Source organism: Ranitomeya variabilis, chromosome 1, assembly GCF_051348905.1.
Source record: "Ranitomeya variabilis isolate aRanVar5 chromosome 1, aRanVar5.hap1, whole genome shotgun sequence".
NCBI classification, from domain to species: domain Eukaryota; kingdom Metazoa; phylum Chordata; class Amphibia; order Anura; family Dendrobatidae; genus Ranitomeya; species Ranitomeya variabilis.
The window spans coordinates 973,685,397-973,712,495 of record NC_135232.1 but is presented as its reverse complement, the minus strand read 5'-3'; the positions used below and the strand labels follow the sequence as shown (position 1 = coordinate 973,712,495).

Below are 27,099 nucleotides of genomic sequence, written 5' to 3'. Positions count from 1 at the left end.
TCAGTGTGAACGTACAATTTTCATAGTCATGAAAATACAGAAAAATCTTTATATATATATATCTAATATATAAAGCTGAATGTGTGTATGTGTGTATGTGTGTGTGTATGTCCGGGATTGGCATCTGAACCGTCGCAGCTACAGCCACAAAATTTTGCACAGTCACACATCTGGACCCCGAGAGCGTCATAGGCTATGTTGTGAGGTGAAATTTTAACCCCGCGCTTTCCAATTCACCAAACAATTTTGCCCCTATCTACATAATGGGGAAAAAGTGAAAGGAAAAGTGTTGGAGGCGTCGCAGCTACAGGCACAAAATTTTGCACAGTCACACGTCTGGACCCCGAGAGCGTCAAAGCTATGTTGTGAGGTGAAATTTTAACCCCGCGCTTTCCAATTCACCAAACAATTTTGCCCCTATCTACATAATGGGGAAAAAATGAAAGGAAAAGTGTTGGAGGCAAATTAACAGCTGCCAGATGTGAACAAGGGGGACTTAAAGAATGAGAACGATGGCGCCAAAGAGTATATACTGTACAGTTGCTAAGGTGGCGCCCCGACATGGGATATTCACCACCACAGGGATATGAACACACACACAAAATGCGCCACACACTACCACGTGCTCGAACACATATACGACCCTCAGCGCACGTTTCACCACACATACACCAACCTCGCCACATAAAAGTCGAAACACAAAAGTCGCCGCTCAAAACTCGCCACGCGCAAAACTCTCCACATGCAAAACTCGCCACACGTGCAAAACTCACCTCATGGAAAACTCGCCACACGCAAAACTTGCACACGCGGAAAAATTGCCACATGCACAAAAGTTGCAACACATGCAAAAGTTGCCTCACACAAAACTTGCACATACTCAAAAGGCACCACACATAAAACTCGCCACGCGCAAAACTCGCCATGCGCAAAACTTGCTGCACACAACTTACTACACTAATCTGTCACATGCAACTCGACACACAAAAAGTTGCTACACGCATGTCGCCACACAAAATTCATCTCACAAAAGTCGCTACATGCATGTCGCCACACGCAACTCAACACACACAACTTGACACACGAAACTCGCCCTAAAACACACACAAGTCTGGTATTATCCTTCAAATATAAAAATCTGATTAATAAGCAGACAAACTACAAGAGCAACAAATGTACCATATAGGAATCCGGCAGCTGTCAGTCACATGACCTGTCTATTATGTGTATGTGTGAGCTAATATATACTGCCAGGGGGTGGGCTTACTGTTGGCTGGGGATTTATCAGGCTGCCAATTTAGCTTACAAATACTGAGGTAAAAATACTGACCAAATAACGTGTGAACGAGGTCTAATACAGGAGGAGATGACATACAGATATATACTATTTACAGGGGAGATGACACACAGGTATATACTATATACAGGAGGAGATGACACACAGATATATACTATATACAGGAGAGATGACACACAGGTATATACTATATAGAGGAGGAGATGACATACAGGTACATACTACATACAGGAGTAGATGACATACAGGTATATACTATATACAGGAGCAGATTACCTACAGGTATATAGTATATACAGGAGGAGATGACATACAGGTATATGCTATGTATAGAAGGAGATGACATACAGGTATATACTATATACAGAAGGACATGACACACAGATATCTACTATATATAGGTGAGATGACACACAGGTATATACTATATACAGGAGGAGATTACATACAGGTATATACTATATACAGGAGCAGATTACCTACAGGTATATAGTATATACAGGAGGAGATGACATACAGGTATATGCTATGTATAGGAGGAGATGACATACAGGTATATACTATATACAGGAGGAGATGACACACAGATATATACTATATATAGGTGAGATGACACACAGGTATATACTATATACAGGAGGAGATTACATACAGGTATATACTACATACAGGGGAGATGACACACAGCAGGTATATACTATATACAGGGGAGATGACATACAGGTATATACTATATACCGGAGATGACATACAGGTGTATACTATATATAAGGGAGATGGCAAACATGTATATACTGAGGTGAAAATGAGAGGTGTGAGTGCAAAATGAGAGGAGTGAGGGAAAATAGTGGAGTGATCGGAAAATGACAGATGTGAGGTCGAAATGACAAGTGTTAGGGGGGAATGAGAGGAGTGAGGGGGAAAATAAGAGGAATGAGGGGGAAAATGAGAGGTGTGAGGGAGAAAATGAGAGATGTGAGGGGGAAAATTAAAGATGTGATGGGGAAAATGAGAGACGTGATGGGAAAATAAGAGAAGTGAGGTGCTATAACTAACCACAGATATGTACTATGCCCAGGCAACGCCAGGCTCTTCAGCTAGTATATATATAAATATATATATATATATATATATATATATATATATATATATATATATATATATATATATATATTACATACACACACACTATGCACTGGTAATTACATATGTACTGAAATATGGGTTTAGGTCATGTCAGAGTGGTGCTTGAAAAGGAGGGGGTGGGGATATGGGAGGGATGTGCTGGGTTTTAAATGTTTTGATTTGGATATCCTGTCATATATTGTAAAATGTTTTAAAATCAATAAAAATTTCCAGATTAAAAAAAAAAAAAAGTTTGTTTCCATATGAAAAAGTTAATCCTTATATTGGAAAAGGAAAAACTAACTCAATTGTGTATATATATATATATATATATATATATATATATATATATATATATATATATATATATATATATATATATATATATATAATAAATATCAAGGTTGGCCTACGACTTTCGCCAAACTTTTACATTTTGTCCCTCTGTGTATTTGAGTTTGACATCCCTGCTGTAGAATGACAATAATACATCAATTTCTTTGAGAGTGTTCGACTGGATGTTATAAAGAGTGTTTCCTTACCAAGGAAACTTCTATGCGATCATACACTTTGGGTACAGTTGTGGCCAAAAGTATTGACACCCCTGCAATTCTGTCAGATAATACTCAAGTTTCTTCCTGAAAATGATTGCAAACACAAATTCTTTGGTATTATTATCTTCATTTAATTTGTCTTAAATGAAAAAACACAAAAGAGAATGAAGCAAAAAGCAAAACATTGATCATTTCACACAAAACTCCAAAAATGGGCCAAACAAAAGTATTGGCACCCTCAGCTTAATACTTGGTTGCACAACCTTTAGCCAAAATAACTGCGACCAACCGCTTCTGGTAACCATCAATGAGTTTCTTACAATGCTCTGCTGGAATTTTAGACCATTCTTCTTTGGCAAACTGCTCCAGGTCCCTGATATTTGAAGGGTGCCTTCTCCAAACTGCCATTTTTAGATCTTTCCACAGGTGTTCTATGGGATTCAGGTCTGGACTCATTGCTGGCCACCTTAGAAGTCTCCAGTGCTTTCTCTCAAACCATTTTCTAGTGCTTTTTGAAGTGTGTTTTGGGTCACTGTCCTGCTGGAAGACCCATGACCTCTGAGGGAGACCCAGCTTTCTCACACTGGGCCCTATATTATGCTGCAAAATTTGTTGGTAGTCTTCAGACTTCATAATGCCATGCACACGGTCAAGCAGTCCAGTGCCAGAGGCAGCAAAGCAACCCCAAAACATCAGGGAACCTCCGCCATGTTTGACTGTAGGGACCGTGTTCTTTGCTTTGAATGCTTCTTTTTTTCTCCTGTAAACTCTATGCTGATGCCTTTGCCCAAAAAGCTCTACTTTTGTCTCATATGACCAGAGAACATTCTTCCAAAACGTTTTAAGGCTTTTTCAGGTGAGTTTTGGCAAACTCCAGCCTGGCTTTTTTATGTCTCGGGGTAAGAAGTGGGATCTTTCTATGTCTCCTACCATACAGTCCCTTTTCATTCAGACGCCGACGGATAGTACGGGTTGACACTGTTGTACCCTCGGACTGCAGGGCAGCTTGAACTTGTTTGGATGTTAGTTGAGGTTCTTTATCCAACATACGCACAATCTTGCGTTGAAATCTCTTGTCAATTTTTCTTTTCCGGCCACATCTAGGGAGGTTAGCCACAGTGCCATGGGCTTTAAACTTCTTGATGACACTGCGCACGGTAGACACAGGAACATTCAGGTCTTTGGAGATGGACTTGTAGCCTTGAGATTGCTCATGCTTCCTCACAATTTGGTTTCTCAAGTCCTCAGACAGTTCTTTGGTCTTCTTTCTTTTCTCCATGCTCAATGTGGTACACACAAGGACACAGGACAGAGGTTGAGTCAACTTTAATCCATGTCAACTGGCTGCAAGTGTGAATTAGTTATTGCCAACACCTGTTAGGTGCCACAGGTAAGTTACAGGTGCTGTTAATTACACAAATTAGAGAAGCATCACGATTTTTCTAACAGAACAAATACTTTTGTCCACCCCCTTTTTTATGTTTGGTGTGGAATTATATCCAATTTGGCTTTAGGACAATTCTTTTTGTGTTTTTTCATTTTTTTGGTTTGGCTGCTCCCAAAGTTTCCGGTTGGGTAAGTTTATTTGGTTTTAGGTTTTTCTATACCATTCACTTGCTTTGATCTCTCAAGAGTTCCCAACAACAGTTATAAAATGCAACTACAACACCTGGAATCAATCTGAACTTTAGCTTCTAGACTCTTGTCCAAAATTAAGATATTGATGGCCTGACGTTAGGCAACATCACCTATCAGCAGTTTCATACTCTGGAAGTTGCAGGATGTACACAGTGAACAAAGCCGCAACAACACAGCTCCTTATACTGTATTGGCTGCTGCCTACAACTGTAGCCCCTATTAAAATAAATCACAAATAGGGGTACAGGATGCTAGGCCTGCAATGGTCTCACATTGATGACCTATCTGCAGACAGGTTATCAATATAACAAGCATGAACAATCCATTTAGTTAATGGTCACATCGAACCATAAAAATTCATGTCAGTTAATTGTCCAAGAAGTCATGTCTTGGTGAAAAGAAAAGAACAATATAAAAAGAAGTCTGTAAATCAAAAAGGTAATAAAGCAGGAGATAAAACCCGGTTTGTTAAAATAGAAGACCAACAACTTATACAACCAATGATAATACATTTTATTTCTAAAATGGGTGCACAGAGGGCGATGAATTTCTCTGCCTGACACATGTAGTCACTTGCAACTAATCTACTTCTTGTATGTAATTATTATACAAGTAGCAGTACGTGTTTGCGATTCCTTGGGGACATGGGATAAATATCAGTGGATGGAAGTGTTTAAGCGTCTATGCTTATCCTATACAGAATGATTATAATAACCTACCCCAGGTAAGCATTCATGCTCTCAACATGCTCAGGAAAAGGCTTCCCACTATCCATATCAGTGATCCCTGCATCCTTAAATACATCTTTCTGGAAAAGAATGCACAGTATAGTAAAAAAATTGTTATGAAAATAGTAATCACAATGGTAAACAATATTTGAGGTCAAGATTTCATAATAATACAATGTATTTATATTAATATTTGTATAACGCTGATACAATGCTTATATGGGTGTCCTTTCATGGATGATTATTATAGTAATTCTTAACTGTTTCTGATCCATGTAACTAAGGGCATGGTTAACACTGGAACCATGCCAGTGATGTTTAAAGGGAATCTGTCACCCCCAAAATCGAAGGTGAGCTAAGCCCACTGGCATCAGGGGCTTATCTACAGCATTCTGGAATGCTGTAGATAAGCCCCCGATGTATCCTGAAAGATGAGAAAAAGAGGTTAGATTATACTCACCTTGTTGTGCAATTTCTCCTGAGTACGCCAATAACCCGTATGTGGGGGAAAGCCACTGTGTGGGCGCATGGCAGGGTTCAGAAGGGAGAGAGCACCGTTTGACTTTTCAAACGCAAAATTGGCTGGAATCAATGGCGTGCACCATGTCACGTTTGGAGACCCCCTGATGTACCTAAACAGTGGGAACCCCCCAATTCTAACTCCAACCCTAACCCCAACACACCCCTAACCCAAACCCCTACCCAAACTCTAGCCCTAACCCCAACCCCAACCCTAGCCCAACCCTAAACCTAGCTCTAACCCAAACCCTAACCCTAGCCCCAACCCTAACCCCAAACCTAACCCTAGCCCGAACCCTAACCCTAACAGAAACATGGAAAAAATACATTTTTTTTATTTTAATCTAACTAAGGGGGTGATAAAAGGGGGTGTGATTTACTATTTTTTTTTTTATTTTGATCACTGTGATAGGGTGACCCCATTTCTCTCTCATTTGATGTGCTAGATCATATCAGAGGAGAGAGAAATAAATGGGAAATCAGTCTTTTTTTAAGTATCCGTTATTCCGTGAATAATGGCGATCACAACACTGGGGACATTAAAAACCAACCCCGAATCATGTTCTCCGGGGTCTCAGCTACCCCCAGTAGTCAAAACCCCGGAGATTTTCCGACGCTGGGGGCGTTATAACCTTATTTCTCAGTGAAGTTAAAAAGTGGCACTGAGGAATAAGTATCTTTAACTGCCACCATTAAAATGTGTATTGGCAGTCGTTAAGGGGTTGATGCACTTACACAACACATGCATTTAAAAGCTTCCCTTAATAAATACAGAACAACTCTGTGGCTTTACAGCATTGTAGAAGTTTACCTGTTTTATCAAGTCGTCTCCAGACACAACGACAATTTTTAAATCCAGGCCACTTTTCGTCACAATTTCTTTCAAAGCAGCAGCGCAGGCAAGAGGGTTTGTACCTCCTGCATTACTGATAACACGAATGCCTGTCAAAATAAAACAATCATATTAAACTGCTCTAATCACAATGCTGGTCATACAAGGACTTAGTTTAATGGGAGCAGCTATCACACGAGCGCCAGCAGACATATTGCCGACATCACTGGAACAGCGCCAGTCTGGGTGATGAGAATATGGTGATTTTATTTTATATGAGGCTTCGTTGTAGTTTAAAAAGGTCTTTCGCTAAATTTTTCAGAGAAAATTAGAATTACTGCCCGGTAATTTGATTATACTGCTTCATTTCTATATCCTTTTTTCTTACACGTGCACTTTATTTATTAACTTGTATTGATTAATTCGTATTCATTTTTTTCGTATTCATTTTTTTATAGGTTCTTCTCACACTTTACTCACTTTTATCTTTATTATTTTTCTGTGTACATTTTTTTTTATACAAGGCTTAACTGATATTGTCACCATTCTATATATTTTATTTTTCATATTCATTCCAATCACTTTTTCTTCACATTCTTGATCTATACTAGTTTTCATACATCACTTTTTCTCTTCTTTTTTCTCTATTTTACCTTTGCACATCAATGTATTTCGTAACAGGCACTTCCGGCCCCTCTGCGTTCCACTGTGGAGCGCAAGCCACCGTCACTTCTGGTCATGTGACGCGCTCCATGGAGATGGATCCCTTGTGCCGGAGATGACGTCGGTAATACCATGCATGGTATCACATTCTGCCGGCGTCACCTGTTCACAATCAATGCATATCATCTGATTGGCTTCCCTCTCTCTAAAGCATAATGCAACGGGCTTTTTCTAAGTCTCCCTCGTCAAAGCCAAGGCGAAACACGCGTTGTGTTTGTGCGGGTCCAGCACAGAGGTAACTATCACCACTTGTCTACTTATATACATTGGCCCTTTGTCTATGCAAGAATACTTTGATATGCACTGTGAAACAGGAAAGATATATATCTTGGTACCGTGTTATCCAGTAGATAGAAAAATGTTTAGAATTGAGAGTCCTCAGTGGTTGATACCTTTTAATGGCTAACTGAAAAGATGGTAACAAATTGCAAGCTTTCGAGACTACATACGTCTCTTCATCAGGCGAAGACTAATACAAATTCTGAAGAATCACATATTTATGCACAACATAGCACAGAAAAAAAAAACATGGATAAGATAGGTGGCATGAAGCAGAATTACCATGAGTGATAAACAGTTATGTCCATAAATGTTGGGCCAGTTCCTAGATAAGGAATGTTTTATTGTCCTCTGATTGGGGTCTCTGTTGTGAGCATCACAGGGAGGGAGTAGGGAGCATCCTACTCCGGGACAACGGAGATGCAGGGATGTGCAGCAACGGCGCGAGGAGGGTGAGTATGACGGGAGATGACGGGGGGGAGACGAGCCATGCAAACAAGGATGGGACGGGGGAGACCAGCCATGCATGCAAGGATGGGACGGGGGTGGGGAGCCATGCATACAAGATGGGAGGGGGGAGCCATGCATACGAGGGGCCGGGGGGAGCCATGCATACAATAGTGGGAGCCACACTGAGCAGGACAGGAGGGGGGGGGAGCCACACAGAGCAGCACAGGACGGGGGGAGCCACACATAGCAGAACAGGGATGAGGGGACAATACATACCCGGATTATACTCGAGTCAATAAGCTTACCCAGTTTTCCATGGCAAAATTAGTTGCATTGGCTAATACTCGGGTCGGCTTATACTCGAATATATACGGTATATAGTGCTTTGCGAAAGTATTCAGCTCCCTGGAACTTTTCAACCTTTTCCCACATATATTGCTTCAAACATAAAGATATCAAATGTAAATTTTTGGTGAAGAATCAACAACAAGTGGAACACAATTGTGATGTTGAATGAAATTTATTGGTTATTTTAAATTTGTTTGGAAATTCAAAAACTGAAAAGTGGGGCTTGCAATATTATTCGGCCCCTTTAATTTCAGTGCAGCAAACTCACTCCAGAAGTTCATTATGGATCTCTGAATGATCCAATGTTGTCCTAAATGCTTAATGATGATAAATATAATCCACCTGTGTGTAATCAAGTCTCCGTATAAATGCACCTGCTCTGTGATGGTCTCAGGGTTCTGTTTGAAGGACAGCGAGCATCATGAAGATGAAAGAACACAATAGGCAGGTCCGTGATACTGTTGTGGAGAAGTTTAAAGCTGGATTTGGATACAAAATGATTTCCAAAACTTTAAACATCCCAAGGAGCACTGTCCATGCGATCATATTGAAATGGAAGGAGTATCATACCACTGCAAATCTAACAAGACCCGGCCGCCCTCTAGACTTTCATCTCAAACAAGGAGAAGACTGATCAGAGATGCAGCCAAGAGGCCCATGATCACTCTGAATGAACTGCAGAGATCTACAGCTGAGGTGGGACAGTCTGTCCATAGGACAACAATCAGTCGTACACTGCACAAATTTGGCCTTTATGGAAGAGTGACAAGAAGAAAGTTATTTCTCAAAGATATCCATAAAAAGTGTTGTTTAAAGATTGCAACAAGCCGCCTGGGAAACACACCAAACATGTGGAAGAAGGTGCTCTGGTCAGATGAAACCAAAATGCCAAACGATATGCTTGGCGTAAAGGCAACACAACTCATCAGCCTGAACGTGTCAAACATGGTGGTGGCAGCATCATGGTTTGGGCCTGCTTTTCTTCAGCAGGGACAGGGAAGATGGTTAAAATTGATGGTAAGAAGGATGGAGCCAAATACAGGACCATTCTTGAAGAAAACCTGTTGGAGTCTGCAAAAGGCCTGAGACTGGGACTGAGATTTGTCTTCCAACAAGACAATGATCACAAACATAAAGCAAAATCTACAATGGAATGGTTCACAAGTAAACGTATCCAGGTGTTAGATTGGCCAAGTCAAAGTCCAGACCTCAATTCAAATCGAGAATCTGTGGAAAGAGCTGAAAACTGCTGTTCACAAACGATCTCCATCAAACCTCACTGAGCTCGAGCTGCTTGCCAAGGAAGAATGGGCAAGAATTTCAGTCTCTCGATGTACAAAACTGATAAGAGACGTATCCCAAGTGACTTGCAGCTGTAATCGCAGCAAAAGGTGGCGCAACAAAGTATTAAGTTAAAGGGGCCGAATAATATTGCAAGCCCCACTTTTCAGATTTTGAATTTCCACAAAAATTTAAAATAACCAATAAATTTAGTTCAACTTTTCAATTGTGTTCCACTTGTTGATTCTTCACCAAAAATTTAAATTTGGTATCTTTATGTTTGAAGCATGATATGTGGGAAAAGGTTGAAAAGTTCCAGGGAGTCGAATACTTTCGCAAGGCACCGTATATGTAAAGATCAAGCCTTCCCTAACAGAACCATTTTTTTCCTGCTGCACCCAGTGAAAAGTGGGAAGAGTAAGAAAACAAACCTTAACCATAGAAGTGAGGGAATGAGGAATGGTACCGTTGTGGGTTCCGGAACATCAGATTACCAGTAAGTAATTATTTTTCCAATCCCCCTAACAGAACCGTGGAGAGAGAAAGCAAAGAAATCCTTTAGGGAGGTACCACCACTTGACACACTTTTTTCCCAAACGAAGGTCAGAAGAACCCAAATTCAACCTATAGAGTTAAAAAAAGGTGGATGGTGAAAACCAAGTTCAAGAGAGGCATTAGCCCTCTCTGTCCAAGAGGTAAATACAGCCTTTGTAGATAGACCTTTTAAAGGGTACCTGTCCCTAGCAAAAACGTAACCTGCAGGTTAATAGCGTTACTAACCTATCCGGCGAAAGTTGAGGCAGTGACTATTTGTCCTGCCTCAACTGGTGGTGACTTAAAATAGTCTGCTTTTACATGGACCTTTCCTTTTAGGTAGTCTGCTGATAGTGACAGAATTTTTCTTCTGCCACTACCATTAGCTTTCCTGCTACAGCCATTAGAGTCATTGACCTTGTGCCTCCCTGACTGATTATATAAAACACTGCTGTTCTGTTGTCTGAAAGAATTTTCACAGTGCAACCTTCCAACCCATGTAGGGCTTCTATCAGAGCCAACCTGACCTCCGACAACTCTTTCAGAGTCGAGGATGCTCGTCTCAGAGCTAGTGGCCTCTGAATGGCTCAGTTTTTCAGATGTGCCCCCAACCGAAAGGGCCAGAGAACTCCCTGTAAAAGATTATCTCGGTAGAGCCATCAAACTAAGGACTCCAGAGTCGCTTTTGAAATCCAAATTTTCTTGTCAAGGTGTCTGCATCTTTTCTCTGCTTCCAAAACCTCCCATTGATGAATCCTGAAATGAGTCCCTACCCATGCAACTGCTGGAATGCACGACGACAGGGGTCCTAAGACAGACTTGGCAACCCTCAGAGAGATTTTTGGATTCCTGATGAGACTGGAAACAATATTGATTATTTTTCTCTTTTAGAATAAGGATCTCTGTTTGCATGAATCCAAAGCATTTCCAAGAAAACTTGACTGTTCTTGAACTACCCTTGATTTTTCCACATTTTTACCAGCCATCCTAAGCATGCTAGTATGCTGGATACGTAATCCACTGCCTAACTGCAATATAACTTAGTCTTTCCAACCACAAAAAATGTGTCTAAATATAGAATGAACAAGATGTCTCTTTCCCTGATATGAGCACACTCTCGGGGCTATAGACAGCCCAACGGGTAGAGCCTGAAACTGAAAATGATGCCAGACTCTGATACTCTTAGGAATTTTTAATGTTCTGGAGGTGTTAATATGCATTCTGGAGATCTAATATTGCAATGTAGCATTTTAGAAAAAGGTTTACAGTCGTTCCCACTGGCAGCAATTTATATCCCTTAAGTTCACAATAGCTCTGAAGGAGAGGTCTGTCTTCTTCTGCAGAAAGAAAGGACTGCAAAATCTCCTCCTTTTTATAATTTTGGACCCGGAGCAAGGACCCCACTCTGCACCAAGGATCAGTCTTCTTGTTCTACGGCCTGTTGCCCTAAACTAAATATTTTTCTGGTGGGGGGAGCTGCATTCTAGTTCCAAACCCTGACATATGGTGTTTAAAATCCAACTGGTTCTTGAGATTCCTAAGCAGGCAGGAAGAAACCTTTTTTACCTGCCACCTACCAAGGGCCCGACATCATTGTCTTTCAGATAATTTCGTGGGACTAGATGGGAGGGAGACATATATGAAGCTATGTCCCTTAGATCTTGGGACCTTCATCTTGGTTCTCTGGGAGACAAAGTGCCTCTTCGCAGACAGATGAAAGTATCTTCTCTGAAAGGAATTAGAGAGGAATCCTTTCTTCGTGTCTGTTGCTTTTGCCAATATCTCATCCAGAACTGACCAGAAGAGGAATTCTCCCTGACATGGAATACTGCATAACATACGGTACTTTCAGATTGAAGATCCCCTGAGCAATTTTTCAATCAGAGCGTTCATATACATGCACAATGGACCCATCGATTTTAGGTACCTTTTCCCTCCCAACATTTACAAATATCCGATTTGGAGGGGTATTTCCTTTTAACACCCTTTAAAATTAATCCTTTTTTATCAGGATTCTTCCATTTCCGCTTTATTAGGGAGGACATAATCTTATGTACAGGAAAGAATTTCTTCTTTCACACTTTCAATTCCCCAAGTATCACATCCTGTATAGTTTTGGATTCCTAATTCCTAATTGCTTTCACTAACTTACGGTACCTGTGTCCTCTGCAGGTAAACAGAGGCGGCTTTCATTATCATCCGAGGAGGATGACGACGATGAGCCATCCAAATAGAATACTTCTAATTCCCCCATCTTCCAATTAGTTGTCAGAACTTCCTCCCTTCTCCCCCGGAACATCCTGCACTTCTGGAATAGCACAAGGGCCCCTACTCCTAAGCTCTTTAATTGAGTTTTTGACCATACAGCCTTCAGGGTCTTTATAAGTGATGAGGATTCTTCTGCCAAAGTGTTTTCAATGCAACACTGACACAGGTTCTTATCATACGATGGTAACAATTTAGCTCTTCCTTATTCTTTGTTTTTACCTGCACTTTCTTAGGTCTGTCCTTAAACAAAACACATTTAAGGGGAAAGCATTAAACTCAGAGGACAGCAGGGTGTTTTTGACTTACCCAACCCCAATAGTCACAAAACTACCGAGCATGCTGGAGCTGCTTCATCAACAGGATCCATGGACTAGTTGTCCTCTTCCATCCTGCAAGCCTGGGGAAGGAACGGCTTGTGCTCCAAGCGGCCTCCCAGCTGGGCATCCCACAGAGAACCCCTGCTACTACTCCAACTACCTGCCGCTATTCATTCCCTGGACCGGGAATCAAGTAAGTACCAACCATCCCCTGGCAGCACCAGGGGCTTTTGGGTCCCCTTCAAAGGACTAAAAACCACTGAAGCTGGGAGACTCCACCTTTTAAACCTATGGGATCCATGTCCTTGGGGGCAGATCCTCTTTCTCTCTCTATGGTACTGTGTGGAGGTGGGAAAATCTGGGATTCTAATCACAACTATTGCATTAAAGAAGCACTCCCATCAAAATGTTTATCCTCTTAATATAGTGCAGTCAACATATTATATGGCACTGTACTTACAATTGCTAATTTTGTGTTTCTACCCAGTTAGTTCTTCTCTTTTCCATTATGACATCACATGATTAAAAACAAACTAGCTAAATTTTAAGCTCCATTTAGAAACAGGAAGTCACCATTGTAAAAGTTCCTGGCGGTGGATGAGTGGAACAGCTGGGTCAGGAGATGACCTATGCAGGGATGACTCGTGCAGGAAAAAAGACTTCCTGTTTCTACATAGAGCAGAGAAAAGAGAAGAATTAACTGGGTAAAAAGGCAAAATGTACCACTGTTGTCACGGGGAGACTAGGTAAGCAAGAGCTAATAACCCGGGCCCCTGCAATTTCCCTCTGACTAGGGAAATCCTGACTGACCCTCTACCTAGAGTTTACACTGATGGTGTGCATGTCTAGGCCTCGACCCTTGCCCTGTCTCCTGTTACAACCCTAGGCTGACACCAACCGCCCACCACCCAGTGAAGAGGTAATACACCAATACCCACAGTTAGCACAGACAAGGATAAAGGAAAATATACACCACACCGCAGTCACTCAGGAATACACTATAAATGTGCAGGGCAAAATAAATACAAATATAGGAAGGAGTAAATAAGACTAAGGAAAATACACCACCAGCAACGAGTCTCCTACAACCAGCTCTCCACTCCGGACCGAGATAACAACGCACAAGACAGAAGCTATAATCGGTGACGCCCAATGATCCGGAGAACTATTTAAAGGCCATAGGCATGGCCCAGCTTCCAATCCGAGGATCAGGTAAATTAACCCTGGAACAGCTGGACAAAACCTAGCCGACGCCAATGAGCAAATAGTGGTCAAAAGCGGAATTACCGCTGTCTGTCGAACGACCTGGTCTGAACAGTGTCCGACATGACAGTACCCCGCCTTCTACGAGGGACCCCAGGGCCCTCACGGCTTATAGGACCCGGCTTGTCTGGATGGCGATGATGAAAAAACCTGACCAGCCGATCCGCATGAATATCCGAGGCTGATACCCAGGACCTCTCCTCAGGCCCATAACCACGCCAGTGTACCAAGTACTGTAAAGTACGACGCACTACACGAGAGTCAACCACCTTGGAGACTTCAAACTCCAAATTACCATCCACCAAGACTGGAGGTGGCATAGGCGCCGCGTCCACAGAACCCACCACCTTCTTTAGAAGAGACCTGTGGAACACGTTGTGTATTTTATACACTGTAGGGAGCTCCAATCGGTACGCTACTGGGTTAATGACGGCGGTGACCCTAAATGGACCAATAAACCGTGGACCCAATTTAAGGGATGGTATTTTGAGTCTTATGTTTTTTGTGGATAGCCACACCGAGTCATCCACACTCAGGTCCGGACCTGGCACACGCCTACTGTCAGCCACACATTTGTACCTAGCACCCACACTCAACAGGCGCTGTTTAACTCTCCTCCAGACTGATGATAATTGTGCTCCTAACTGATCCTCCTCCGGAACGCCGGAAGAGCCCCTCTGACTCAAGGTACAAAATTGAGGATGTAGCCCGTAAACACAAAAAAATGGAGACTCCCCAGACGACTCCTGGCGGCGATTATTGATGGCAAACTCAGCCAAAGGAAGAAAGGTAGACCACTCCTCCTGGTTATCAGAGACAAAGCAGCGTAGGTACTGTTCCAAATTTTTGTTCATATGCTCAGTCTGACCATTTGACTGAGGATGGAACGCCGAAGAATGAGACAACTTGATCCTCAGCCGTGAGCAAAATGCTCTCCAAAATTTTGCCACAAACTGAGACCCCCTATCAGACACGATGTCAGACGGAACCCCATGAAGTCTGACCACCTCCTGCACAAATACCTGAGCCAGAGTCTTAGCGTTAGGCAACGAAGGCAAAGGCACAAAGTGTGACATTTTTGAAAACCGATCAACAATCACCAAGATGACCGTGTTCCCAGCTGATGAGGGCAAATCAGTGATGAAATCCATGGAGATTTCCGTCCATGGCTTACTAGGAACTTCAAGAGGAAGTAGTGTGCCAACAGGACGGGAGCGGGGCGTCTTAGCCCTAGCGCACGTGGTACAAGCTGACACGTATGAGATCACATCCTGTCGGATCTTGGGCCACCAAAACCGACGTGACACCAACTCCAAGGTACCTCTAACCCCTGGGTGGCCAGCCAGGACAGCATCATGATGCTCCGCCAAAACCTTTAGGCGGAGATGAAGCGGTACAAAAGATTTGTTGATGGGAAGCTCAGATGGTACCTCCTCCTGAGCCTCGGCAATCTCAGCCTCAACCTCGGTAGTGAGAGCCGAAACCACAACACCCTTTTGGAGGATGGGTACTGGATCCTCCCGAGGTTCACCCCCTGGTAAACACCTGGACAGAGCATCCGCCTTAGTGTTTTTAGACCCCGTTCTGTAAGTGACAACAAAATTGAACCGCGTGAAAAACAATGCCCAGCGAGCCTGCCTGGGGGACAGACGCTTGGCTGACTCCAAATACAGCAGATTCTTATGATCGGTAATAACAGTAACCTGATATACGGACCCCTCCAAGAAGTGTCGCCATTCCTCAAAGGCCAACTTGATTGCCAACAACTCCCTGTTGCCGATATCGTAGTTACGTTCGGCGGACGACAGTTTCTTGGAGAAATAGGCGCACGGACGTAAACCACTCAAAGATGAGCCTTGAGATAGTACCGCCCCCACACCAACCTCAGACGCATCGACTTCCACAACAAAGGGTTTTGATACGTCTGGCTGCACAAGAATGGGGGCTGAAACAAAACTGTTCTTAAGAAATTCAAATGCGCCCACAGCAGCCTCAGGCCAAACGGAGAAATTGGTACCCTTTTTAGTCATGTCAGTTAGCGGTTTAGCAATGATGGAAAAATCCTTGATAAATTTCCTATAGTAGTTAGAAAACCCAAGGAACCGCTGAAGTGCTTTCAGGTTATCAGGACGTTGCCAATGCAGCACCGCTTGCACCTTAGCGGCGTCCATTTTAAAACCAGAAGCAGACACAATATAACCCAAGAAAGGCAACTCTTGAACAGAAAATACACATTTCTCAAGTTTAGCATACAGCTTATTCTCTCTGAGAAGCTGTAACACCTGCCTGACATGATCTAAATGAGCATCATGGTCGCAAGAATATATGAGGATGTCATCTAGGTACACGATAACGAATTTCCCCAAAACATGCGAGAACACATCATTGATGAAATGTTGGAACACTGCAGGTGCGTTAGCCAACCCAAAAGGCATCACCAAATTTTCAAATGACCCTCAGGGGTATTAAAAGCCGTCTTCCACTCAGTGAAGAGGTAATACACCAATACCCACAGTTAGAACAGACAAGGATAAAGGAAAATATACACCACGCTGCAGTCACTCAGGAATACACTATAAATGTGCAGGGCAAAATAAATACAAATATAGGAAGGAGTAAATAAGACTAAGGAAAATACACCACCAGCAACGAATCTCCTACAACCAGCTCTCCACTCCGGACCGAGATAACAACGCACAAGACAGAAGCTATAATCGGCGATGCCCAATGATCCGGAGAACTATTTAAAGGCCATGGGCATGGCCCAGCTTCCAATCCGAGGATCAGGTAAATTAACCCTGGAACAGCTGGACAAAACCTAGCCGACGCCAATGAGCAAATAGTGGTCAAAAGCGGAATTACCGCTGTCTGTCGAACGGCCTGATCTGAACAGAGTCCGACATGACAACTGTATAATATAATTATTGCAATATATTAAGAGAGTGGGAGAGCATCTTTAAGAAAACTAAGTGATACATAGCTGGAAACAGGGCCTCTGTCCCTACATCATGCTGATGTCAGATTACATAGCAAAAACTTTCTGACACATTCCGACTAATACACAAAAAATTGTAAAAAAATAAATTAATAAAAATGGAATAATCAGGTTGAATGCTGAATAATAAATAATTTAAATAAAGAAAAAATGATTAACAAGTGAACTGCATCTAGCCCACTCTCTGACTTTGAACCAGTCATAGAAGAAAAAGTGATCAGGCTTCTCGCATCTTCTCGCCCTACTACTACAATGACCCTATTCCCTCACATCTCCTCAAGTCCCTTTACCTTGCTGTCACCACTCACCTAACAAAAATATTCAACCTCTCTCTCTCTTCCGGTATCTTTCTCTCCTCATTTAAACATGCCGTCACACATCTATTACTCAGAAAAACATCTCTTGATGAAAAATGTGCTGCTAACTATAGACCAGTCTCTAATCTTCCCTTCATCTCTAAACTCCTGGAATACTTGGTCCACTCCCGTCTTATCTGCTATCTCTCAGATCACTCTCTTCTTGAGCCTCTTCAATCCGGTTTCTGCTCTTTACATTCTACCGAAACTGCCCTCACTAAAGTCTCTAATGACCTACTAACAGCTAAATCTAATGGTCACTACTCCATGCTAATTCTTCTGGATCTCTTTGCAGCATTCGACACAGTGGATCATCAGCTCCTCCTCACTATGCTCCGCTCCATCGGCCTCAAGGACACCGTTCTCTCCTTGTTCTCCTCCTATCTCTCTGACCGCTCCTTCACTGTATGTTTTGCTGGCTCCTCCTTTCACCTTCCTGTTGTGAACTCCGTTTTCAGGCTCCCTCTTGTGGTCACAGATGGTATTGTGTGACTTTGGTTTTTTGGCTCCCCCTGGTGGTTTGGTTTATTATCCTGCGGGTCTGGCTGGATCAGCTGCCTCGTTATTCACCAGGGAGGCTCCTATTTAGCTCTGCTTCACTTCCACTTGTTGCCGGCTGTCAATGTATTCAGTGCTTTTCTGATTACTCCTGACTATCTCGTTTTCTGCCTCTTCAGGATAAGCTAAGTTCTGTTTGAATATTTTTTGCTCATCTGCCTGCAATATGATTTCTGTGTATGATGAGTCTAGTCCAGCTTGCTAATATGTGATTTCTTGTTGCTGGTAAGCTCTGGGTACGGAGTTGCTTCCCCCGCATCGTTAGTTGGTGCGGGGGCTCGAGCAATCTCTGCGTGGATATTTTGAATAGGGTTTTTTTATTGACCGAACAGTTCCCTTCCTATTTTCTGCTATCTAGTATTAGCGGGCCTCATTTGCTAAATCTAATTTCATCTCTGTGTTTGTGCTTTCCCCTTAACTCACCGTTAATATTTGTGGGGGGCTATTCTATATCTTTGGGGTCATTCCACTGAGGCAAGAGAGGACTTTCTTTCCCTCCAGGAATAGTCAGTTTCTCAGGCCGTGAAGAGACGTCTAGGATTTTAGGTAACGTTCCACGGCTACTTATAGTTGTTTGCGGATAGGATCAAGTTGCGGTCAATCTAGTTACCACCTTCCCAGAGCTAGTCGTCTGTTCAGTTACTTAGCTAGTCCTACCTGCGATCCTTGCCACTAGGATCATAACAGTACAGCCGGCCCGTAAAGTGTTAATTGCATGGCAGAAGCAGGAGAAAAGAAGCTTGGAGAAATTTTTTTTTTTTTTTTTTCCTGCCGTGTGTCTAGCTGCTGTGTGTCTGGCTTCTCTCCTCCTCTTAATCTTGGTGTGGCTCTGAACTCAGCTGCTGATATGGATATTCAGAGTTTGGCCTCCAGTGTAGATCATCTTGCTGCAAGGGTACAAAGTATTCAGGTTTTTTTTGTGCACAGTCCTATGTCAGAGCCTAGAATACCTATTCCGGAGTTGTTTTCTGGAGATAGATCTAGGTTCCTGAATTTTAAGAACAATTGCAAATTGTTTCTTTCTTTGAAACCTCGTTCCTCTGGTGATTCCGTTCAGCAAGTTAAGATTATTATTTCTCTCTTGCGCGGCGACCCTCAAGATTGGGCCTTCGCATTGGCGCCAGGGGATCCTGCATTGCTCAGTGTGGATGCGTTTTTTCTGGCCCTGGGATTGCTCTATGAGGAACCTAATCTTGAGAACCAGGCTGAAAAAGCGTTGTTGGCCCTCTCTCAGGGGCAAGACGAAGCAGAGGTGTACTGCCAGAAATTTCGGAAATGGTCGGTGCTTACTCAATGGAATGAGTGTGCCCTGGCTGCAAATTTCAGAAAAGGTCTTTCTGAAGCCATTAGAATGTCATGGTGGGGTTCCCTACGCCTGCAGGTCTGAATGAGTCCATGACTCTGGCCATTCAGATTGATCGGCGTTTGCGGGAGCGCAAACCTGCGCACCATTTGGCAGTGTCTTCTGAACAGACACCTGAGTCTATGCAATGTGATAGAATTCTGACCAGAAGTGAACGGCAAAATTATAGACGGCAAAATGGGTTGTGCTTTTACTGTGGTGACTCAGCTCATGTTATCTCAGCATGCTCTAAGCGCACAAAAAAGATTGATAAATCTGTCACCATCGGTACATTACAGCCTAAGTTTATTTTGTCTGTTACCCTGATTTGTTCCCTGTCATCTTACCCGGTTATGGCTTTTGTGGATTCAGGTGCTGCCCTGAGTCTGATGGATTTGTCATTTGCCAGGCGCTGTGGTTTTGTTTTGGAGCCTTTAAAATTCCCTATTCCACTAAGGGGAATTGATGCTACACCATTGGCTACGAATAAACCTCAGTACTGGACACAAGTGACCATGTGCATGACTCCTGTTCATCAGGAGGTGATTCGCTTTCTTGTATTGCATAATTTGCATGATGTTGTCGTGTTGGGCCTGCCATGGTTGCAGACTCATAATCCAGTCCTGGATTGGAAAGCAATGTCTGTGTCAAGTTGGGGTTGTCAGGGAATTCATGGCAACGCTCCTGTGGTGTCAATTGCTTCATCCACTCCTTCTGAGGTCCCTGCGTTTTTGTCGGATTACCAGGATGTATTTGATGAGCCCAAACTCAGTTCTCTACCTCCTCATAGGGATTATGATTGTGCTATAAATTTGATTCCTGGTAGTAAGTTTCCTAAGGGACGACTTTTCAATTTGTCAGTGCCGGAGCATGCTGCTATGCGGAGTTATATAAAGGAGTCTTTGGAGAAAGGACTTATTCGCCCCTCCTCCTCCCCTCTTGGTGCGGGGTTCTTTTTTGTGGCTAAGAAGGATGGTTCCCTGAGACCTTGTATTGATTATCGCCTTCTAAACAAAATCACGGTCAAATTTCAGTATCCTTTGCCATTGTTATCTGATCTGTTTGCTCGCATTAGGGGGTCTAGTTGGTTCACCAAGATAGATCTTCGTGGTGCGTATAACCTTGTGCGTATTAAGCAGGGTGATGAATGGAAAACTGCATTTAATACGCCCGAAGGCCATTTTGAGTACTTGGTGATGCCTTTTGGACTTTCTAACGCTCCTTCTGTCTTTCAGTCCTTTATGCACGACATCTTCCGCGAATATCTGGATAAATTTATGATTGTGTATCTGGATGATATTCTGGTTTTTTCGGATGATTGGGAGTCCCATGTTAAGCAGGTCAGGATGGTGTTTCAGGTCCTGCGTGCCAATGCTTTATTTGTGAAGGGCTCAAAGTGTCTGTTTGGAGTCCAGAAGGTTTCTTTTTTGGGTTTCATTTTTTCTCCTTCTGCTATTGAGATGGACCCAGTCAAGGTTCAGGCTATTCATGACTGGACTCAGCCTACATCTGTTAAGAGTCTTCAGAAGTTCTTGGGTTTTGCTAATCTTTACCGTCGCTTCATCGCTAATTTTTCTGGTGTTGTTAAGCCATTGACGGATTTGACCAAGAAGGGTTCTGATGTTACTAATTGGTCTCCTGCGGCTGTGGAGGCCTTTCGGGAGCTGAAGCACCGGTTTTCTTCGGCTCCGGTCTTATGTCAGCCAGATGTCTCCCTTCCTTTCCAGGTCGAAGTTGATGCTTCTGAGATTGGAGCGGGGGCTGTTTTGTCGCAGAGAAGCTCTGATGGCTCTGTGATGAAGCCATGTGCTTTCTTTTCAAGAAAGTTTTCGCCTGCCGAGCGGAATTATGATGTTGGTAATCGGGAGTTGTTGGCTATGAAGTGGGCATTTGAGGAGTGGCGACATTGGCTCGAGGGAGCTAAGCATCGTGTGGTGGTCTTGACTGATCACAAGAATTTGATTTATCTCGAGTCGGCCAAGCGGCTGAATCCTAGACAGGCTCGTTGGTCGTTGTTTTTCTCTCGTTTTGATTTTGTGGTCTCATACCTGCCTGGTTCGAAGAATGTGCAGGCTGATGCTCTTTCTAGGAGTTTTGTGCCTGACTCTCCTGGTGATTCAGAGCCAGCTGGTATCCTCAGAGAAGGGGTGATTTTGTCTGCCATCTCCCCAGATTTGCGACGAGTGCTGCAGGAGTTTCAGGCGGATAGACCTGACCGTTGCCCACCGGAGAGACTGTTTGTCCCGGATAGATGGACCAGCAGAGTTATTTCCGAGGTTCATTCTTCGGTGTTGGCAGGCCATCCTGGGATTTTTGGTACCAGAGATTTGGTGGCTAGGTCCTTCTGGTGGCCTTCCTTGTTGCGGGATGTGCGTTCCTTTGTGCAGTCTTGTGGAATTTGTGCTCGGGCTAAGCCTTGCTGTTCTCGTGCCAGTGGCTTGTTGTTACCTTTTCCTGTCCTGAAAAGGCCTTGGACGCACATTTCCATGGATTTTATTTCGGATCTCCCTGTCTCTCAGAGAATGTCTGTCATTTGGGTGGTGTGTGATTGTTTTTCTAAGATGGTCCAATTGGTGCCCTTGCCTAAGTTGCCTTCCTCCTCCGAGTTGGTTCCTCTGTTTTTTCAAAATGTGGTTCGTTTGCACGGGATCCCTGAAAATATTGTTTCCGACAGAGGATCCCAGTTTGTGTCTAGATTTTGGCGGACCTTTTGTGCTAAGATGGGCATTAATTTGTCTTTTTCGTCGGCCTTCCATCCTCAGACGAATGGCCAAACTGAGCGCACTAATCAGACTTTGGAAACCTATTTAAGATGTTTTGTTTCTGCTGATCAGGACGACTGGGTGACTTTTTTGCCATTGGCCGAGTTTGCCCTTAATAATCGGGCTAGTTCTGCTACTTTGGTTTCGCCTTTTTTTTGTAATTCAGGGTTTCATCCTCGTTTTTCCTCGGGTCAGGTGGAGCCTTCTGACTGTCCTGGAGTGGATGTTGTGGTGGATAGGTTGCATCAGATTTGGAATCATGTGGTGGACAATTTGAAGCTGTCACAAGAGAAGGCTCAGCGCTTTGCCAACCGCCGTCGCTGTGTGGGTCCCCGACTTCGCGTTGGGGACTTGGTGTGGTTGTCTTCTCGCTTTGTTCCTATGAAGGTCTCCTCTCCTAAGTTTAAGCCTCGGTTTATCGGTCCTTATAAGATTTTGGAAGTCCTTAACCCTGTGTCATTTCGTTTGGACCTCCCGGCATCATTTGCTATTCATAATGTGTTCCATCGGTCGTTGTTGCGGAGGTATGAGGTGCCTGTGGTTCCTTCGGTTGAGCCTCCTGCCCCTGTGCTGGTTGAGGGAGAATTGGAATACGTGGTGGAGAAGATCTTGGATTCTCGTATTTCTAGACGGAGGCTTCAGTATTTGGTTGTGGAAAGGCTATGGTCAGGAGGATAATTCCTGGGTTGTCGCCTCTGATGTTCATGCGGCCGATTTGGTTCGTGCCTTCCATGTGGCTCACCCTGATCGCCCTGGGGGTTTTGATGAGGGTTCGGTGACCCCTCCTCAAGGTGGGGGTACTGTTGTGAACTCCGTTTTCAGGCTCCCTCTTGTGGTCACAGATGGTATTGTGTGACTTTGGTTTTTTGGCTCCCCCTGGTGGTTTGGTTTATTATCCTGCGGGTCTGGATCAGCTGCCTCGTTATTCACCAGGGAGGCTCCTATTTAACTCTGCTTCACTTCCACTTGTTGCCGGCTGTCAATGTATTCAGTGCTATTCTGATTACTCCTGACTATCTCGTTTTCTGCCTCTTCAGGATAAGCTAAGTTCTGTTTGAATATTTTTTGCTCATCTGCCTGCAATATGATTTCTGTGTATGATGAGTCTAGTCCAGCTTGCTAATATGTGATTTCTTGTTGCTGGTAAGCTCTGGGTACGGAGTTGCTTCCCCCGCACCGTTAGTTGGTGCGGGGGCTCGAGCAATCTCTGCGTGGATATTTTGAATAGGGTTTTTTTATTGACCGCACAGTTCCCTTCCTATTTTCTGCTATCTAGTATTAGCGGGCCTCATTTGCTAAATCTAATTTCATCTCTGTGTTTGTGCTTTCCCCTTAACTCACCGTTAATATTTGTGGGGGGCTATTCTATATCTTTGGGGTCATTCCACTGAGGCAAGAGAGGACTTTCTTTCCCTCCAGGAATAGTCAGTTTCTCAGGCCGTGAAGAGACGTGTAGGATTTTAGGTAACGTTCCACGGCTACTTATAGTTGTTTGCGGATAGGATCAGGTTGCGGTCAATCTAGTCACCACCTTCCCAGAGCTAGTCGTCTGTTCAGTTACTTAGCTAGTCCTACCTGCGATCCTTGCCACTAGGATCATAACACCTTCCCCTTACTGTTGGGGTTCCTCAAGGATCAGTCCTAGGCCCCTCCTCTTCTCCTATACTGCCCCTATTGGACAATCAAAACAAACACTATAACCAAGACTCGCATTTATGGTACACATATATTGTTACACAGTGTAGATTGTATTTCACAAACGGCATTTTTTTGGATAAACAATATAATCTTTGTGGTTTATCTTAAATAATATTTTTTTCATTTTACACATTTGATTTCTATAAATTGATATTATTACTAACAGCCCTTTGGGATCTTTTTAGTTTTTATATCTTCACTTTTTATACATTTTTTAGCGTCCTGTCTGTATTAACCAGTACTGTAGGTCACCATATATATTTATTATTAAAATTATATATTTTTGGCAAATTGTCCTGCTATAAAACCGCGTACTTGTTCTTTTATTTATTTTTTTAACATTTTTATGTACAACCTTGTTGCCATCTCACTATAATAAAGGCTATTTAACATTTATCTTCTGTGTGGATTCACTCCTTTTGGCGTTCCAGGTCTTGGTTATAGTGTTTGTTTTCATACTTTAGTGTTCACTCACTATTTCTTCACAGAGCACCGATATTATTGATCCTAGATTTATATTACTATTTATTTATATATTATTTTACGTTTTATTGGTGTGTCCGTCTGTGTACTTTTTAACTATTGGACAATCAGTAGATTTGGGTTCCAGTACCATCTCTATGCTGATGACACCCAATTATACACCTCTACTCTTAACAATCCTGTAGAATGTAAGCCCGCAAGGGCAGGGTCCTCTTCCCTCTGTACCAGTCTGTTAGGGTACTGTCACACAGTACCATTTTGATCGCTACGACGGTACGATTCGTGACGTTCTAGCGATATCGTTACGATATCGCAGTGTCTGACACGCAGCAGAGATCAGGGATCCTGCTGAGAATCGTACGTCGTAGCAGATCGTGTGGAACTTTCTTTCGTCGCTTGATCACCCGCTGACATCGCTGGATCGTTGTGTGTGACAGCGATCCAGCGATGTGTTCGCTTGTAACCAGGGTAAACATCGGGTAACTAAGCGCAGGGCCGCGCTTAGTAACCCGATGTTTACCGTGGTTACCAGCGTAAACGTAAAAAAACAAACAGTACATACTTACATTCCGGTGTCTGTCCTCCAGCGTCTCAGCTTCTCTCCACTGTGTGAGCGTCTGCCAGCCGGAAAGCGAGCACAGCGGTGACGTCTGACGTCACCGCTGTGCTTGCCGGCTATGGCGCTTACACAGTGGAGAGAAGCTGAGACGCTGGAGGACAGACACCGGAATGTAAGTATGTACTGTTTGTTTTTTTACGTTTACTCTGGTAACCACGGTAAACATCGGGTTACTAAGCGCGGCCCTGCGCTTAGTTACCCGATGTTTACCCTGGTTACCGGGGACTTCGGCATCGCTCCAGCGCCGTGATTGCAACGTGTGACCGCAGTCTACGACGCTGGAGCGATAATCATACGATCGCTGCGACGTCACGGATCGTGCCGTCGTAGCGATCAAAATGGTACTGTGTGACAGTACCCTTACTGTTAGTTTTGTTTACTGTAAATGATATTTGTATTTTGATGTAACCCCTTCTCATGTACAACACCATGGAATTAATGGTGCTATATAAATAAATAATAACAACATCACGCCTGCTTTATTACAAAACACCAGTGATTGTCTTACCACCGACAACATCATGTCCTCTCTCTATCTGAAACTGAACCTGTCAAAAACTGAACTCCTTGTGTATCCTGTTGTGAATCTGCTTTTGGGCTCCTTCTGGTGGTGGCTAGTGGTACTGGTGACTCGGGTCTGTTTTCTTTCTCAGTTCACCTGTTTTCATCAGTAGTGGGGTGTTCCTATTTAATCCTGCTCTTCAGTCATTGCCTTGCCGGCCATCAATGTAACTAGAGCCTTTCTGTTGCATGTTCCTGCTCCTAGACTACTGATCAGCTAAGTTGGACTCTTAGTCCTAAGTTTGTTTGCATTTTTGTTCCAGTTTACAGTTAAGTCATTCTCTGTAGCTGGAAGCTCTTGTGGGCTGAAATTACCACTCCGGTGTCATGAGTTGACACATGAGTTTTAAAGTAATTTCAGGATGGTATGTTAAAAGGGTTTTCAGCTGACCGTGCAGTTCCCTTTTGTATCTTTCTACTATCTAGTAAGCGGACCTCGCTTTGCTGAACCTACCTTCATACTGCGTATGTCTTTTCCTCTGAACTCACCGTCAATATATGTGGGGGGCTTCTGTCTCCTTTTTGGGGGAATTTCCCTAGAGGTAAGCCAGGTCTGTTTTTTCCTCTACTAGGGTAAGGTAGTTCTCCGGCTGGCGAGAGACGTCTAGGGATAAAACTTAGGCACGCCCCCCGGCCACTATTAGTTGTGTGGTAGGTTTAGCTCACGGTCAGCTCGAGATTCCATCACCCAAGAGCTCGTTCGTGATTTATGTGTCCTGACGTTCCCCTGCCATTGGGAACCATGACAGTATGGCCGGCCACGTGAGGGGACAGTACAAAGACCTTTCTGATGATCTTTTTAATCATAGACCTGAGACAGGGACAGGGACAAGGGGGCATCCTCTACGTCTGGAGGAAAGAAGGTTTAAGCATAATAACAGACGCGGATTCTTTACTGTAAGAGCAGTGAGACTATGGAACTCTCTGCCGTATGATGTTGTAATGAGTGATTCATTAATTAAATTTAAGAGGGGACTGGATACCTTTCTGGAAAAGTATAATGTTACAGGGTATATACACTAGATTCCTTGATAAGGCGTTGATCCAGGGAACTAGTCTGATTGCCGTGTGTGGAGTCGGGAAGGAATTTTTTTCCCCATGGTGGAGTTACTCTTTGCCACATGGGGTTTTTTTGCCTTCCCCTGGATCAACATGTTAGGGCATGTTAGGTTAGGCTATGGGTTGAACTAGATGGACTTACAGTCTTCTTTCAACCTTAATAACTATGTAACTATGTAACTATGTTAAAACTGTTGGCAGAAGAAAGGAGAGAAAAAGAAGTCTGCAAATTTTTTTTTTTTTTTCCCTCTGTGTTTGCTCTATAGTTGAATCAGTTGCATTTCAGCTCTAATTGCAGTCTTTGTCTCCCTCTCCTTCTAACCCTTGAATGGCTCTGATCTCACCTGCTTAAAATGGATCCTCAGAGTTTGGCTACAGGTTTGAATAATCTTGCCACAAAAGTTCAAAATTTACAGGATTTTGTTATACATGCTCCTATATCTGAACCTAGAATTCCTATACCAGAGTTTTTCTCCGGAGATAGATCTCGTTTTCTGAATTTCAAATATA

At 43.3% G+C, this 27,099-nt stretch overlaps 1 protein-coding gene across 2 annotated transcripts in view; it reads right to left on the bottom strand.

The window, feature by feature from the left end:
- LOC143792914 (uncharacterized) overlaps positions 1–27,099 on the bottom strand; it is a 249,204-nt gene that overhangs the window by 171,572 nt on the left and 50,533 nt on the right. For both annotated transcript variants that reach the window (XM_077279376.1, XM_077279377.1), the window contains exons 5-6: positions 6,673–6,803; positions 5,334–5,422 (exon numbers count right to left, since the gene is read on the bottom strand). In XM_077279376.1, the coding sequence (XP_077135491.1) occupies positions 5,334–5,422; positions 6,673–6,803 (220 nt within the window). The remainder of the gene's footprint in view (positions 1–5,333; positions 5,423–6,672; positions 6,804–27,099) is intronic.